The 14,804-nt window shown below is 47.6% G+C and overlaps 1 protein-coding gene across 1 annotated transcript in view; it reads right to left on the bottom strand.

Annotated features, from left to right (window-relative positions):
- The window catches only part of MINDY4 (MINDY lysine 48 deubiquitinase 4), a 96,631-nt gene extending 84,209 nt beyond the window's left edge, over window positions 1-12,422 (bottom strand). Inside the window, exons 1-5 of the mRNA XM_060280935.1 lie at window positions 12,199-12,422; window positions 9,402-9,521; window positions 8,249-8,466; window positions 4,739-4,982; window positions 263-714 (exon numbers count right to left, since the gene is read on the bottom strand). Of these exons, the coding sequence (XP_060136918.1) occupies window positions 263-714; window positions 4,739-4,982; window positions 8,249-8,466; window positions 9,402-9,521; window positions 12,199-12,261 (1,097 nt within the window). The 5' untranslated portion in view covers window positions 12,262-12,422. The remainder of the gene's footprint in view (window positions 1-262; window positions 715-4,738; window positions 4,983-8,248; window positions 8,467-9,401; window positions 9,522-12,198) is intronic.
- Window positions 12,423-14,804: the final 2,382 nt, after the last annotated feature.

The raw sequence follows: 14,804 nt of genomic DNA, 5'->3' as shown, positions 1-14,804 counted from the left end.
CTTCCAACCAAGGAAGGGAACCTTTCTTTTGGTTATCAGAGTATTATAGAATTGTAGAGTTTGAAGGGATCATGAGGATCATCTTTTCTAACCCCCTGCAATGCAGGAATCTCTTTGCCCAATGTGGGGCTCGAAGCCACAACCCTGAGATTAAGAGTCTTACCGGCTGAGCTATCCTAACCTACCGAAAAATATTTACAAACAAGTGTGTGAATAAACGACTGGGTGTCGTTCTAAATACTATGTCAAATCTTGATCCTACCTGAAGCCTGTATTTTGAGGTTCGCTCTTTTGTGTGGATCTCGCTGTCTTCTCATGGTCAGCTCCCATCTGCTTTGGAAAAAAGCTCGAGCGGTGGCTTCCCTTATTCGTCTCCGCAGGGTACAGGGGCGCAACTTTCCTTTCTTCAACCGAGCGTCTTTCGGACATCAGTTTGGCGAATGGGCCTTCTATGCTTTTGGCTGAATTTTTTGCCGCTTCCCCGCCTGCATTTGTGTACGGGCCAGTCAGGATCGTGGAGGAATAGTCCTTGGTTACGTCGATGGAACAGCCAAGGTGTGGAGAAAAGAGATTTGCAGATGGCCTGGAGATTCCTGCACATTGCGGATCCCCCATTGGCGCGGCGAAACGGTCCCCGGTTCCGTTTTCTTCTCCGGGTTGCGCTGTTCTCTGGATTCCAGATGGTTGCTTTGTGCGCCGTCTTTTCAAGGAGTCCTGAAATAAATTGTAGAGAGAGGAGAGCGGCGGTAGAGCACGAGGCTTTCGATTTCAGGGTTAAGGGTTCGAGACCCATGTTGGGTGAATGATTGCAGGGGGTTGGGCTAGATGACCCCCGGGAACCCTTCCGACGCTACAATTCCATAGGCCTTGATGTACCAAAGCACCCTAAAGCTGCATGTCTTTAGAATAAAATGAGAATATACACATTGTGGTGTTTTTTTATGACAAAGGGGTACCCGACCTCCGCTTGTCCTTTTCTTCTGTACAAGAGACATTGATAGCTCGGCTCCTCAAAACATCTAAAAGTGGCCCTAGGATGAGCCACACATGATGGCTAAGAATCAAAGAACTGTAGAGCTGGAAGGGGCACAGAGGGTCATCTAGCCCAACCCCCTGCAATGGAGGAATCTCAACACACGGTCCCCCATCCAGTTTGAAACCATGTCAGACCCTGCTTTGCATTGCAAATGTGCAGTTTAATTGCCGCGCCATAGGGATCAGGATGGTAGAATCTGCCTTACATTGAGCCAGATTCTGGGTCCATGTAGCCCAGAACAGGTGGTTTCTCTTCAGGGCAAAATGGGGCACTGCTCTTCTCCCACCCAGGGTCCACACTCTTCCTGCCACCCCAACATAATGAGCCACATAATCATCAATTGGATCACTCAGTCTGTCTCTGGTGGCCAATCAGCTGCAAGTCTGCAAACAAATGCACCCAATGAGCAGTCACTATGTGTTGCTAGGCCCCACCCCCTTGTCTCCCGGTGAAAGCTATTTTGCCCCAAACAATTACTTTCCCTCTGAGAGAAAGCCTGGGTAGGTCACTGGAACCCAGATCTCCTCCATTAGAAGCACACACAACCCCCCCCCCCCAACTCAGGAGTCTTTTGGGACCCAACAGGTAGCATAGAGGTAAGGTAAAGGTAAAGGGACCTGAAGGAGCGTCTCCACCTCCATCGTTCTGCCCAGACACTGAGGTCCAGCACCAAGGGCCTTCTGGCGGTTCCCTCGTTGCGAGAAGCCAAGTTGCAGGGAACTAGGCAGAGGGCCTTCTCGGTGGTGGCGCCTGCCCTGTGGAATGCCCTCCCAACAGATGTCAAAGAGGAAAACAACTACCAGACTTTTAGAAGACATCTGAAGGCAGCCCTGTTCAGGGAGGCTTTTAATGTTTAATAGATTATTGTGTTTTATTTTTCTGTTGGAAGCCGCCCAGAGTGGCTGGGGAAACCCAGCCAGATGGGTGGGGTATAAATAATAAATTATTATTATTATTATTATTGACCATTAGGGTCCATTTGCAGACGACTCTGGGGTTGCGGCGCTCATCTCGCTTTACTGGCCGAGGGAGCCGGCGTACAGCTTCCGGGTCATGTGGCCAGCATGGCAAAGCCGCTTCTGGCGAAACCAGAGCAGCACATAGAGGTAGAGCTGTCCTAATCAACAAACCATTTGCTGCCTTTTAAAAGATGTGGCTTTTATCCTTCCACAGAGACTGGTCACCGCACTTTGGCACTTCAGGCCACCCTCATTCAGGTGACTTTTGCGACTGCCTTGGAAAGGGTCCATGGCTCAGGGGTAGAACATCTGCTTTATCTAAAGAAGGATCAGGGCCGTCTTAAGCATGCCCGGCGCCCTGGCGCCGTGGTGCGACAGATCCCTCCGGCGCCCTGCCCCATTCCCCAGCGCGGCGGGCGGGCGCAGCTGCACTGCGCTACCCAGCCTATCGTAGGGCCGGCCCTGGGCCAGGGGGCGCTGCCCGCCCCCTGTTGCGACGCCCCTGCGCGTGGCGGAGGTGGCCTCAGGCCCGCGCGCCTCCGGAGAGCAGCCTGAAGCCGCTGAACAGCGGAGGCACACCTGGGGCAGTCTCAGCCGCGCCTCTCAGCGGGCGCAGCGGTGCCCCTGGTGGCCTGGCGCCCTGCGCCACCGGGGGCAGGCCTAGAGCCGGCCCTGAGAAGGATTCACCCCCAGCATCGGCAGGTAGGGTTGGGAATGTATATCCCAGGTCTGAAACCCTGGAGAGTCGCTGCCGCTCAGTGTAGACAATATGGAGCTACGTGGACCAACAATAAGGCAGCTTTCCTGGTCTCTGCTGCGTCAGAGGTGGAAGAGCTGTTGGACCCCAGATCTCATCTAGGGGCGGGCGATATATGGAGATGTCATCCAAAGGGGTTTGAAGCCCCTATCGTGATATTGGCTGCATAATTTATGACCTGGCAATATATCACGAATCGTGTGTGTGTGTGTGTGTGTGTGTGTGTGTGTGCTATGCAAAAATCACAATGCGGGAAAACCATTAAGCCAGCCAATGCCTCTACATAGCTCCATTCTTATCTCAGACATCGTGATATACTGTATTGGTATATCAATATATTGGTATATCACAATCTTTAGCTGGTACAAAGTTGAAAATCAGCTCCATCCTTATTTCAGACATAATGATATATCACTATATCACAATTTTCAGCTGGTACGAAGTTGAAAATAGGCTCTATCCTTATTTCAGACATCACAATATATTGGTATATTGTGATGTTTAGCAGGTACAAAGTTGAAAACCAGCTCTATCCTTATTTTAGACATCGTGATATATCAGTAATCACGATGTTTAGCAGGTACGCTGTTGAAAACCAGCTCTATCCTTATTTTAGACATCGTGATATATCAGTAATCACGATGTTTAGCAGGTACGAGGTTGAAAACCAGCTCTATCCTTATTTTAGACATCGTGATATATCAGTAATCACGATGTTTAGCAGGTACGAGGTTGAAAACCAGCTCTATTCTTATTTCAAACATCGTGATATATTGGTTTATTGCGTTGTTTAGCAGGTATGAAGTTGAAAACCAGCTCTATCTTTATTTCAGACATGGTGATATATCAGTATATCACAATGTTTAGCTGGTTGTTGAAAACCAGATATCTATGTTGAAAACCAGATATCGCCCAGCTCTCATCAGCTCTAGGCAGCATGGCCTATCACTAGGGATGGTGGGAGTGGAAACCCAGCAACCAGGGGCACACAGATCTCTCCATTCCTGCACTGCTCAAGGCTTTTAACTGGAAATGTCAGGATTTGAACCTGGAACCTTCTGAAGGCAAAGCAGCTGCGCTACCAGTAAGTGACGTCTCCTGCTTACTCGGAATTCAACAAATGAATTGGCTCAGCGTCACAGATGACTTTGGAAAAACCGAAAGGGGGACCCAAGTGCGAAATCAGCACGTTCCCCACTGGCAATTCCCAGCAACTGGTTATTCAGAGGCAAGCTGTCAAAGCAGCATTCTGGAGCAGCTAGACTAGCCGCTATTTGTGTGGCCACAAATGTGTGGATTTTTTTTTAGAAGGCCTTTTGGGGTCAGATTGGCAAATAGGTCCATTTGGTTTCTCTCATTTCCTCACTCTTCAAGCCTTACGTTCACTTCTCGACATATCTACATCAGTTTGCACTGCTGTTTAAAAAGGGAAAATGCAGCAGCGATTTTGTATGAATTTATTCTACGACACACACTTCCTATGCCATTCTGCCTAATATACACATTTCTACAGAGCTATTTCCCTCAATATAATTCATTCTTGGAGATTATTCACACCAATGTATGCAGAACATATATGCACACTATAAAACGACTTTGCCAAATTCAAAGCAGTGGAAATTTTCGAAGGAGGGCTGTTTTCTACAGTTCCCATATTGTTTCAGGAAGTACAAATTTGGTACTCTTTTAAATATCAGCTGAATTTAATTTCTCCCTAGTCTGGGGAGCCCAGCTAAGGCAGTCCCTGTCTTCAGGTTCTGAGGAAACTACCAACGACCTGAGACGACACTGGGGTTTTATTTTTTGCTATGTTTCAATATTTTTTCCCAATGTTTGGGTTTCCTTGTTCTGTTTTAATATTTTAAATTGCAAAAAAAAATCCTGGGCTGCCTTGTCAGAAAGATGGTATAGAAGTGCAATAAATAACATTATTTATTGTTTTATAATAATAAAAATAACAAAATGCTTAGAATGAGAGCAAAGAACCTCTGGAGAGCTGACTGGGGGGGCCGCCATCGTTCCTCTGCCAAATGGACCACCGCGCCTGGCTTGGGGTTGCTCCCTCGTGGCATTCGAAGACAACTCAGGTGTCCTCAAGGCCTCGTAGTGATGGCTCGCTGGCTTCTCTCCCTCAGAAGGTGAGGTACTCTCGAATGCCGTCCCAGCCTTGCACTTTTCGCTTTTCCTCTGCAGGTCTCGCTTGGGGATTATTTCCCCATCGATCTTGTAGCTGCAATGACACAGACGCAAGGAATTCTGTCATTTAGACCGCCTGAATGATTTTCATGGACCACTGATGGTTCTACAGACCAGTGTACAGGAACAAGTGAAGATCACCAGGGTTGAAGCAACAATTCTTCAACATCAACCTTGTTGGACTGGTCATGTTGTACGGATGCCTGATGATCGTCTTCCAAAGCAACTACTCTATTCCGAACTTAAAAAATGGAAAGCGTAACGCTGGTGGTCAACAAAAGAGGTTTAAAGACAGTCTCAAGGCAAATCTAAAAAAAAAAAAGGAGTATAAACACCACCAATTGAGAAACACTTTCCTGCGAGAGCTCCAATTGGAGAACAGCCTTCACCAAAGGTGAAGAGAGCCTGGGGAAGAGAAGGTTAAGGGGTGATATGATAGCCATGTTCAAATATATAAAAGGATGTCATATAGAAGAGGGTGAAAGGTTGTTTTCTGCTGCTCCAGAGAAGCGGACACGGAGCAACGGATTCAAACTACAAGAAAGAAGATTCCACCTAAACATTAGGAAGAACTTCCTGACAGTAAGAGCTGTTCGGCAGTGGAACTTGCTACCAAGGAGTGTGGTGGAGTCTCCTTCTTTGGAGGTATTTTAGCAGAGGCTTGACAGGCATATGTCAAGAATGCTTTGATGGTGTTTCCTGCTTGGCAGGGGGTTGGACTGGATGGCCCTTGGGGTCTCTTCCAACTCTATGATTCTAAAGGTGTCATGGGCTTTGAAGACACTCGAACTCAGGATGCAAGGGAGAAACGTGCCAAGAGGAAGGCACGCTTGGCAAATCCACACCGTGATCAACTCCCAGCCAGAAACCAATGTCCCCACTGTGGAAGGACGTGTGGATCCAGAATTGGCCTCCACAGTCACTTATGGACTCACTGTTAAAACTGTTTTTATGGAAGACAATCCTACTTGGCTACGAGGGATCGCCAAAGTACAGACCACAGTATGGGAACTGCTGCCTGGAGAGCTATGGAGTCGAATAGAAGCACACTTTGGTTTAGGAACTCTGTCTTATGGTTTAAGCAGGCATGAATGTCATGTAAGCGAGCTTTCTCTCTTCTATTGATCAGGCTTAGACGCATAAATAAAACCATAATATGACAAAGGAGCCACCAGTGACCTTGCTTCCAAGGAAACCAAGCCCTCTGGGATCTCTTACTATTCAGAGATCGGGGTGTGCATAGCACTTTATTAATAGGAAGGCAACAACAGTATATTGTGTTGTTGAGCTGGGGATATATCAAGATGTTGAAAACCATCCTAAATCCTGACAAGACAGAAGTACTGTTTGTGGGGGACAGGAGGCGGGCAGAACTCCCTGGTCCTGAATGGGGTAACTGTGCCCCTGAAGGACCAGGTGCGCAGCCTGGGAGTCATTCTGGACTCACAGCTGTCCATGGAGGCGCAGGTCAATTCTGTGTCCAGCGCAGCTATCTACCAGCTCCATCTGGTACACATGCTCTAGTTATCTCCCGCAATGCGCTCTATGTGGGGCTACCTTTGAAGGTGACTCGGAGACTGCAACTTATCCAGAATGTGGCAGTTAAGACTTGTGACTGGGAGTAGCTCCCAGGACCATATAACACCGGTCCTAAAGTATCTTCACATTTTCAAGCACAATTGGTGCTGACCTTTCAAGCCCGAAACAGCCTCAGCCCAGTATACCTGAAGGAGCGTCTCCACCCCCATCAATCAGCCTGGACACTGAGGTCCAGCTCCAAGGGCCTTCTGGCGGTTCCCTCCCTGTGAGAAGTAAGTTTACAGGGAACCAGACAGAGGGCCTTCTCGGTAGTGGCACCTGCCCGGTGGAACACCCCCCCATCAGATGTCAGGGAGATAAAGAACTACACAAGTTTTAGAAGACATCTGAAGGCAGCCCTATATTGGGAAGTTCTTCATGTTTGACCTTTTATTATGTTTCTATATGTGCTGTAAGCTGCCCAGAGTGGCTGGGGAAACCCAGTCAGATGGGCGACGTATAAATAATAAAATTATTATTATTATGACTATTTATTATTAACTAGATACCACCATCAACATCAAAAAAACCAAGATCATGGCCACTGGTCTCATCACCTCCTGGCAAATAGAAGGAGAAGAAATGGAGGCAGTGAGAGATTTTACTTTCTTGGGCTCCTTGATCACTGCAGATGGTGACAGCAGTCACGAAATTAAAAGACGCTTGCTTCTTGGGAGAAAAGCAATGACAAACCTAGACAGCATCTTAAAAAGCAGAGACATCACCTTGCCTACAAAGGTCCATATAGTTAAAGCTATGGTTTTCCTAGTAGTGATGTATGGACGTGAGAGCTGGACCATAAAGAAGGCTGATCGCCGAAGAATTGATGCTTTTGAATTATAGTGCTGGAGAAGACTCTTGAGAGTCCCATGGACTGCAAGAAGATCAAACCTATCCGTTCTGAAGGAAATCAGCCCTGAGTGCTCACTGGATCCTGAAGCTGAGGCTTCAATACTCTTGAGAAGAGAAGACTCCCTGGAAAAGACCCTGATGCTTGGAAAGATGGGAGGGCCCAAGGAGAAGGGGACGACAGAGGACAAGATGGTTGGACAGTGTTCTCGAAGCCACCAACATGAGTCTGACCAAGCTGCGGGAGGCAGTGGAAGACAGGAGTGCCTGGCGTGCTCTGGTCCATGGGGTCACAAAGAGTCGGACATGACTAAACGACTAAACAACCACAACAAGATACCACCCAGCCCTAGTTATGTGGCACATGTAGGAGTGCCAATTGCACCGAAGTGGTCAAGCAGGCGTATTTGGGTGAGGCGATCTCGCAAGTCCTGAGTTTCTAAGGGCTTTAAATACTATCCATAGGTTCCTGAAGCTCGTCTGGTAGCCAATTGGCAACTGGAGCAGACCTCTGAGTCCAGACATTATAGGCGGGCAAGGCCTCACTCCTGTCAGCAATTGTGCTGCAGCATTTGTGCCTCGGTTGCGTGAGCAAAGGATGGAGAGAGAGGTGTTCGGATGTAGAAACCCCTGACCTTCCTGTGACTGGAATCACCTGTACAAAGGTCAGAGTCACATCCATTGCTCCACCCACTAGCCAACCTGGCCCCGCCCAACACTGGCATGTGGTCCCTAGAAGGATGTCCTAAAGGAACATGCAGCCTCCCAGAGATGAAAAACGCTCTCCACTTCTGAGTTACACCAAGAAGATTCATCTGTAGCGACAATACCGGCCCAAGAAAGTGGATTTAGAATTGAAGCGCTTATTCATACCTGTAGGTCTCGGTTTTGCTTTTTTCAGGCCCAGTTTGCAAGTGGGTGTCTTCATCGGAGAGATAATTCTTCAGGACAGAGTCCTCTGTACACCTGGGCTGGGGGAGTTTCTTCCGTGGGGCTGGCGGGCTCCCCTTAACGCCCTTGGAGCCGCTCGTACGCTCCAGAAAATAGCTGGCCATGACTTCAAGGAGGGTTTTCAGGGGATTCTCCCTTGCCTGCAACAGAAGAGCTTGGCTGGTTAGAGAAAACCTCTGTCTTTCATTGAACCATTAACTGAGATATGTACACAAAGGGACAGAGGACGCTGCTTCAGACCACCAGTTCATCAAGCTCAATATTGTCTACACGGACTGGCAGGGGCCCTCCAGCTTTCTATAGCAGGCTCTCTCTCTCCAACTGCTACTGGCGGATACTGGGATTGAACCTGGGAATGTCTGCATTCAGGGCAGGTGCTTTGCCACTGAGCTATGGAGAAAACGCAGGATGGGTGTGTCGTAAAAGAACAGCAGGCTGGTGAATAAGCCATTCACAAAGGAGAACTGGGAGGAGGAGGAGGAGGAGGAGGAGGAGGGGAATAAACGAAGAAGAAGAAGAAGAAGAAGAAGAAGAAGAAGAAGAAGAAGAAGAAGAAGAAGAAGAAGAAGAAGAAGAAGAATTTATATGCTACTCATCTGACATTCTGGGCTCTGTAGTTTATCCCTCTTAGAACTACAAATCTCAGTAACCCTTAGCAAACTACAGTGCCCACAATTCTTTTGAGGGAAAGAACGGGCTTTTGCGCACATTCATCTCTTAACTGCAGTCTGCACTTGAATTGGATTTGAGATTTTTTGCAAACACTCACTTTCCATTTGGGGGCTAACGAAACACGGGCCGCAGTTGTTGCATACATAAATAACCTTTTCTGACACCTAGGAATTCAGTCTGGGTTATCCTCAATAAAAAGGACTCTGGTTTGTGTGTTTTTTTGGAAATGTATTTTAAACATTTTTTTTCAACTCATTTTAAATCGTTTCCCAATACACTTTTACCTTTTTTACATGTCCAGCGAGTTCCGTAGTTTATCTATGGAACGGCTGGCCTCATCTCCACCCGCTCCCAGGTTTCAGAACGATCCGGGGAATTTTGTACATAGGATTCACCTTCTCACCTTGTTTTGTTTGCACAAAGACTGGAGGTTCAAGACATTTCGCAGCTCGTTTCTGTTGCTGATGCTGAGAGCTGTTCGAGGCAACTCTTCGTCCATCACAACGATGGTTTTCTTCAGGCACTGCGGAGGGAAGAGAGAGGACGGACGTGGCGCTGTGCAGGATAGGTACCTCTTCCCATCCTGTCTTAACAGTTCATGACAACTGGTCTACAAAGTTCCTACAAAAAAACACTATCCAGTGAAGTAAGCATAACTGCACATGGGGGATGTACATAAAGCAAAGGTTGCCAACCTTTTGGGACCTGTGGGCAGATTTTGAGTTTTGGAAGCAGGGTGGATTTGATTTAAATCAAATCGATTTAAATCACGATTTAGATCAGGCATCCCCAAACTGTAGCCCTCCAGATGTTTTGGCCTACAACGCCCATGATCCCTAGCTAACAGGACCAGTGGTCAGAGAAGATGGGAATTGTACTCCAAAACATCTGGAGGGCCGAAGTTTGGGGATGCCTGATTTAGATCACTAGTCAATAAGACTTGATTTAAATCACTAGTCAGAAAGACGATTTAAATCATTTGTTTTACAGAAAGACTCATTCTTGCTGGTATAGTCTTAATATTTACAACCAGATGAAGGTTTTGGTTTTGGAATAATAAATTTTCAGAGTAGTTTTTAGAGTTATATCAAAAGTTACTGATTTGGTTATACTTTTAGAAATAGACGGGTATGAAATCATTGTGAGGTTTAATAAGTTAACTGTTTATATTTGGGCAACTTTTCTGCTGCACTTTATTGGAAGGAGAAAAATAATCATTTCCTTAATAACCATTTAAACAATTTATTTAACTAAAGCAATAAAATTATAGCATAGGTATCCATGTTCGTTAACTGATGTGGTTAAATGTGTGTGACTGAGTTTTAGCACACAAGAAAAACTTAAAACAAATCCCTATTTCCTAATCAATAGCATTTGGACTACAATGTAACTTAAATATAAAACGATCTTTAGAAAGATTTTTTTCCTCCCAAAGCGTTTTATTTATGGTCTCAGCAATAAGATTAGCTGCTTTGCAAGCCTGCTGGCAAAACCATTTCCCCCAGACTTCAATTTCTTTAAAACTGACATTATGGCAGAGGACAAAACTGTATTGTAACTTTTGACATATATTTTTAAACTATTTTAAAAAGTTATATGATTTCATTTGCATTGAACCAGTTCTTCTGTTTGTTTGTCTGCTCCCTCCCCCCCGACCGCCACAAGTTGCAATTTATTTATTTATTGAGCTTGCAAGCTGCCCCTGATAATATGAACTGGCGGCCAAGCATGTAAATAAATACTTAAACAAACAAACAAACGATGCAGAAGCTTGGGCTAGATGAATCGCTTCCAAGACGGCAATTCTATGATTCCGTGAAACTAACAAACAGATAAATAACCCAGGCTTAAATTAGATGTGTGAAATGGATATGGGTCACAAAAGCAGGCATGCATTTTTAATTTGGAAATTCCTTCTCTGTCTTTTTCTCATCGACTCTGCAGCTTTTAATGGATAAAAAGCTAGAAGCGGCCAAACAGATGGCTTTTAATAGCACCTCCTACCAGGGGCGTACCCAGGATCAAAACTAGGGGGGGGCAAGGGGCGGGGCCAAGGCGCGGGAGGGGAGGGGCCACAAAGTTGGAATGTGGGCGGGGCTACAGAGCCCAGGTGAAATCAAAATAAACCTGAAGCGACGGCGGCGAAGGGGAGAAAACCAGCGGCCGCCTAGAGGAGAAGAGGGAAGTCTGGGGGTGGGCGGGGGGGGGAGAGAAGGGAACCAGGCTTGGATCGGGGCCTCCGCGGAGGTCTGGAGCAAAGCCCCGGCCTCCGCGAAGCTATCCGAGGCTCCGTTGCTGCAGCGGTCTGGCAGGCGCTGAACGACTCCCGACGTTCGGGAGACCTTTGAGCACAGCCGCGCTGTGCGCATGCGCCCTGCACGGCGGCCGCCGGAGTCCACAGCCGCGCTGTGCGCATGCGCCCCGCTTTGCGCATGCGCAAAGGTCTACCGAACGTCGGGAGCGTCAGCCCTTGCCTCCTCCCACACAGCGCGGCTGTGTGGACTCCGCACGGCTCGGGCACAAGAGACTGCTGCGGGCGCCGAACTCGCGCTCCGCTGGGCTGTCCTCCGCCTCTGCCCACCAGCCCCGCCGGCAGCGCCACTCTTGCCCGCAGCTGCCCGACCGGCCCTGCCTCTAGAGTAGGGCAGCGGCCCCTCCCTGCCCCGCGGTGGGTACGCCCTTGCCTCCTACCGGGGAGCTCTCAATCCCTTCCCTCCCCTCCATTATTATTTTTTTTAAAAAAAGTTATTTTTAAACAGAATAATCACTAGCACAGCTTCATTGCTCGGCAGAAGCACCGTACTTTTTTTCTCTTCAGTACACATCTGTTCAACGCAATCTACTCTCTGTTTTAATATCTGAGCATCCTTTTCCTATCAAATTGGGTGGAAAACTCATGTTTCTGCTTCCGCGTTCATGGCAATCTAAGTGCATTCTGGGAGATGTAGTCCTCGTGGTGGGTGGCAGGGAGCTTGTTGTTGCAGCCTGAATCAAAGTCATTCTCATATATGTGTATATATATGTACACACACACACACGCAAGCATTAATTTCCCCAGCAAAATCTGGGGAAAGCAGAAGGAACGTTTTAAGCTTAACAAAATGCATTGCTTTTTTTTCCCCTTCCCAAAGGATCGTAAAACGCGCATGCACTGCTCTCCAAGGCAGACCGCAAAGCTCTTTATTTTTCTTATTCTTTACCTTTTTGCTGAGAAATTCTCTCACCAAGGATGCAGCCACCTCTTCCAGGAAAGAGGCTTCCATTGCACAATTCCCGGAGCATGCAAAAAAAAGAGGGAGATTTGCGTGTGCTGGCTCAGTTTAAGGACAGGGAGAGGGAGAAAGCGAGAAAGCCTTTGTTTTGTGCGCCTGGCGAACTGCTGCTCCTGCACTGCTTTCCGGTCTCCAGCTGCAGCAGCCCGGCTGTTGCGTTGCCGTTGGCAAGTTGCCGTGGCGATGGAATCCTGGCCGGGAGAGCGTTCGCAGCGCCCCCTGCCGCTCCTGCGGGGGCAATGCGAGGCAACTCACCTGGGCGCGCACAGGTAAGCGCGCGAGGCAAGGTGTTCAGGGCGCCGGGCACTTCGGAGGGACCCAGCCAGTGCCGGATTTACTTATAAAGCTAAACAAGCTATAGCTTAGGGCCCCAAGTGGGCCCCCCCCCCAAAAAAAAAATAAAGGAGAAAAAAAACTGGATGTACATTTTCAAAATATAAGATAAAAAACAAATAAAATACACCGTACATACAGCAACAGTGTTTTGTGTTGTGTAGGCTCCTGTGATGTAAGTCATGGGCCCCGCCTGCTAGCCTGCTCCCTAAAATATCACTGGGTTGCTCATTTATACCGGTATATATAGGGTGCCTACATTCTGCTATTTATAATTATTAGTAGTTTGCATCATATATTTACACCTATTATTAATATTTCATGTTATAGCAAGTTTCTAGAGACTAGGTTATGAGTAAATTGGGTTTCTAAAGGAACTTTTGACATTGCCAAATGTCAAGGTGTTTGCATTATTAAGTTTGTTATGAATAAAAAAATCATTTTAAGTTAGAGCTTAATAATTAGTCCAGGGGTCCTTTACCTCTTTACCTCTGCTATGCCGCATCCTTGAGTGATCTGGAATGTGTCCTTCAACTCCGAGATTGGGACTAATGAGCTGCTCTGCAAAGGTGGAATAGGCACTCATTGCCCTGCCCACTTTTTTTACCCTGACCACGCCCACCACTGGCATGTGGGCCCCTTTAGGATGCCCAGAACAGAACGTGGCTCTTAGACTGCAAAGGGTTCCCTACCCCTGTCTTATAGTGAAGGGTAACAGCATCTCTCCTTTCCATCTGTGTTATCTTGGTTCATCTCACTAGCCAACCACTAGGTGTCAGCATTAACACACAATTGGATCTTGCAGGATGCAAACAGCCAGTGAAACAGAGCTGGGCAGTTGTGGTGATATTGGAGCAGGATCCCACCCCATTTCCAGCCCTTGAAGCAGAGGGCTCATGAGTTAGTAGGGATAATTTTGGCCGTCTCACCTGAATAATGGGCTCCCATTTACCTAAGTGTCTCACTTATTATTTTATTTTATTTCATTTTTTGTTTGCTGTGTTTATAACCCACCCTTTTCTCCAGGGACCTCAGGCTAGCATTCATGATTCTGCGTCTCCTCATTTAATCCCCCAACAACCCTGTGAGGTAGGCTAGCCTGAGAGAGAGAGACTGGCCCAAGGAGCTTCATGACCGAGTGGGGATTTGAACCCTGGCCTCTTGGGTCCTAGTCCGACACACTAACTGCTGAACCAAACTGGCTCTCGCACTTGCAAGATGCCTGGCACTCACTGGGGCGGTAAACAGGGGGAGCAATTGTAGGCGAAGCCTGAGCAAATGATAGGCAGAGCCCATAACAGGCAGAGCCCACTAATCCTTTTCCTTTTCTTGATGCGCGTGGGCACCCTAGCAATGTCAGCTGTCCCACCATGCTTTGCAGTGTGCTGCCATTGTCATCGCTCCCCACCATGCTCTAGGGCACATGCAGAGTTGCGTGTCGAGATCACAAGACACCCCCCACAATAACTCACACAACACACAACAATTTAAGTTTAAGGTTTGGGGCATTAATTTGGCCACAACTTTATTTAAATACAACCAAATGTGAGTGGTTGCTTAGACATTGGTTAATCCATCTGTCCCCCGCCCTGGGACAGATCCATACTGACTTCCGCTAGCCATCTAGGGAAGTCAGTAGGTAAACACCCAGAGGGGGAGGATGTAGTTGTGAGTCAGGCACTCTCCCCTCCCCGAAATGCTCCCTGAGGCTCTTGTGCTTGTAAGGCCCTTGCGGGGGTACAGACGAGAGCCCGTCAAGCCCCAGGATTCCTTTAACAGAATACCTCTATAAGCAGCAGCAATTTTTGAGGGGTAGGCCCAGCCTTTCCATTCCCCTCCACCAACCAATTTTGTAGCCAATGCCTAACCGCCAACCTTACAAGTTGTGACGATTTGCTACGCAGTAGGCAAAAACCAAATGGCCACAGCCAATCAGCCAAATGGACAAAATCCCCAAAGCAGGTGACCCCATGACAGGCATAGCAATGTCAATAGCAAAAGACCCTTAAAAAAGAGGTGGGTGGGCGGGAGATCCATTGCACTTGGCAAAAGTGAAACCGCAAGCTGCACACAGGGGTTTTTATTGGCTAAGGTTGTCAATCAAAACTTGCAACATACTCTTTACCCCAGTAACAAGAATGCCCCAATCAACAGACCCTCTAGCAGGGCCGGCTCTAGGTAGAGCCCCGGTGGCGCAGGGC

Source organism: Zootoca vivipara, chromosome 12 (genome assembly GCF_963506605.1).
Source record: "Zootoca vivipara chromosome 12, rZooViv1.1, whole genome shotgun sequence".
NCBI lineage: Eukaryota > Metazoa > Chordata > Lepidosauria > Squamata > Lacertidae > Zootoca > Zootoca vivipara.
The sequence above is the reverse complement of the archived record's forward strand: the minus strand, read 5'-3'. Positions and strand labels throughout refer to the sequence as shown.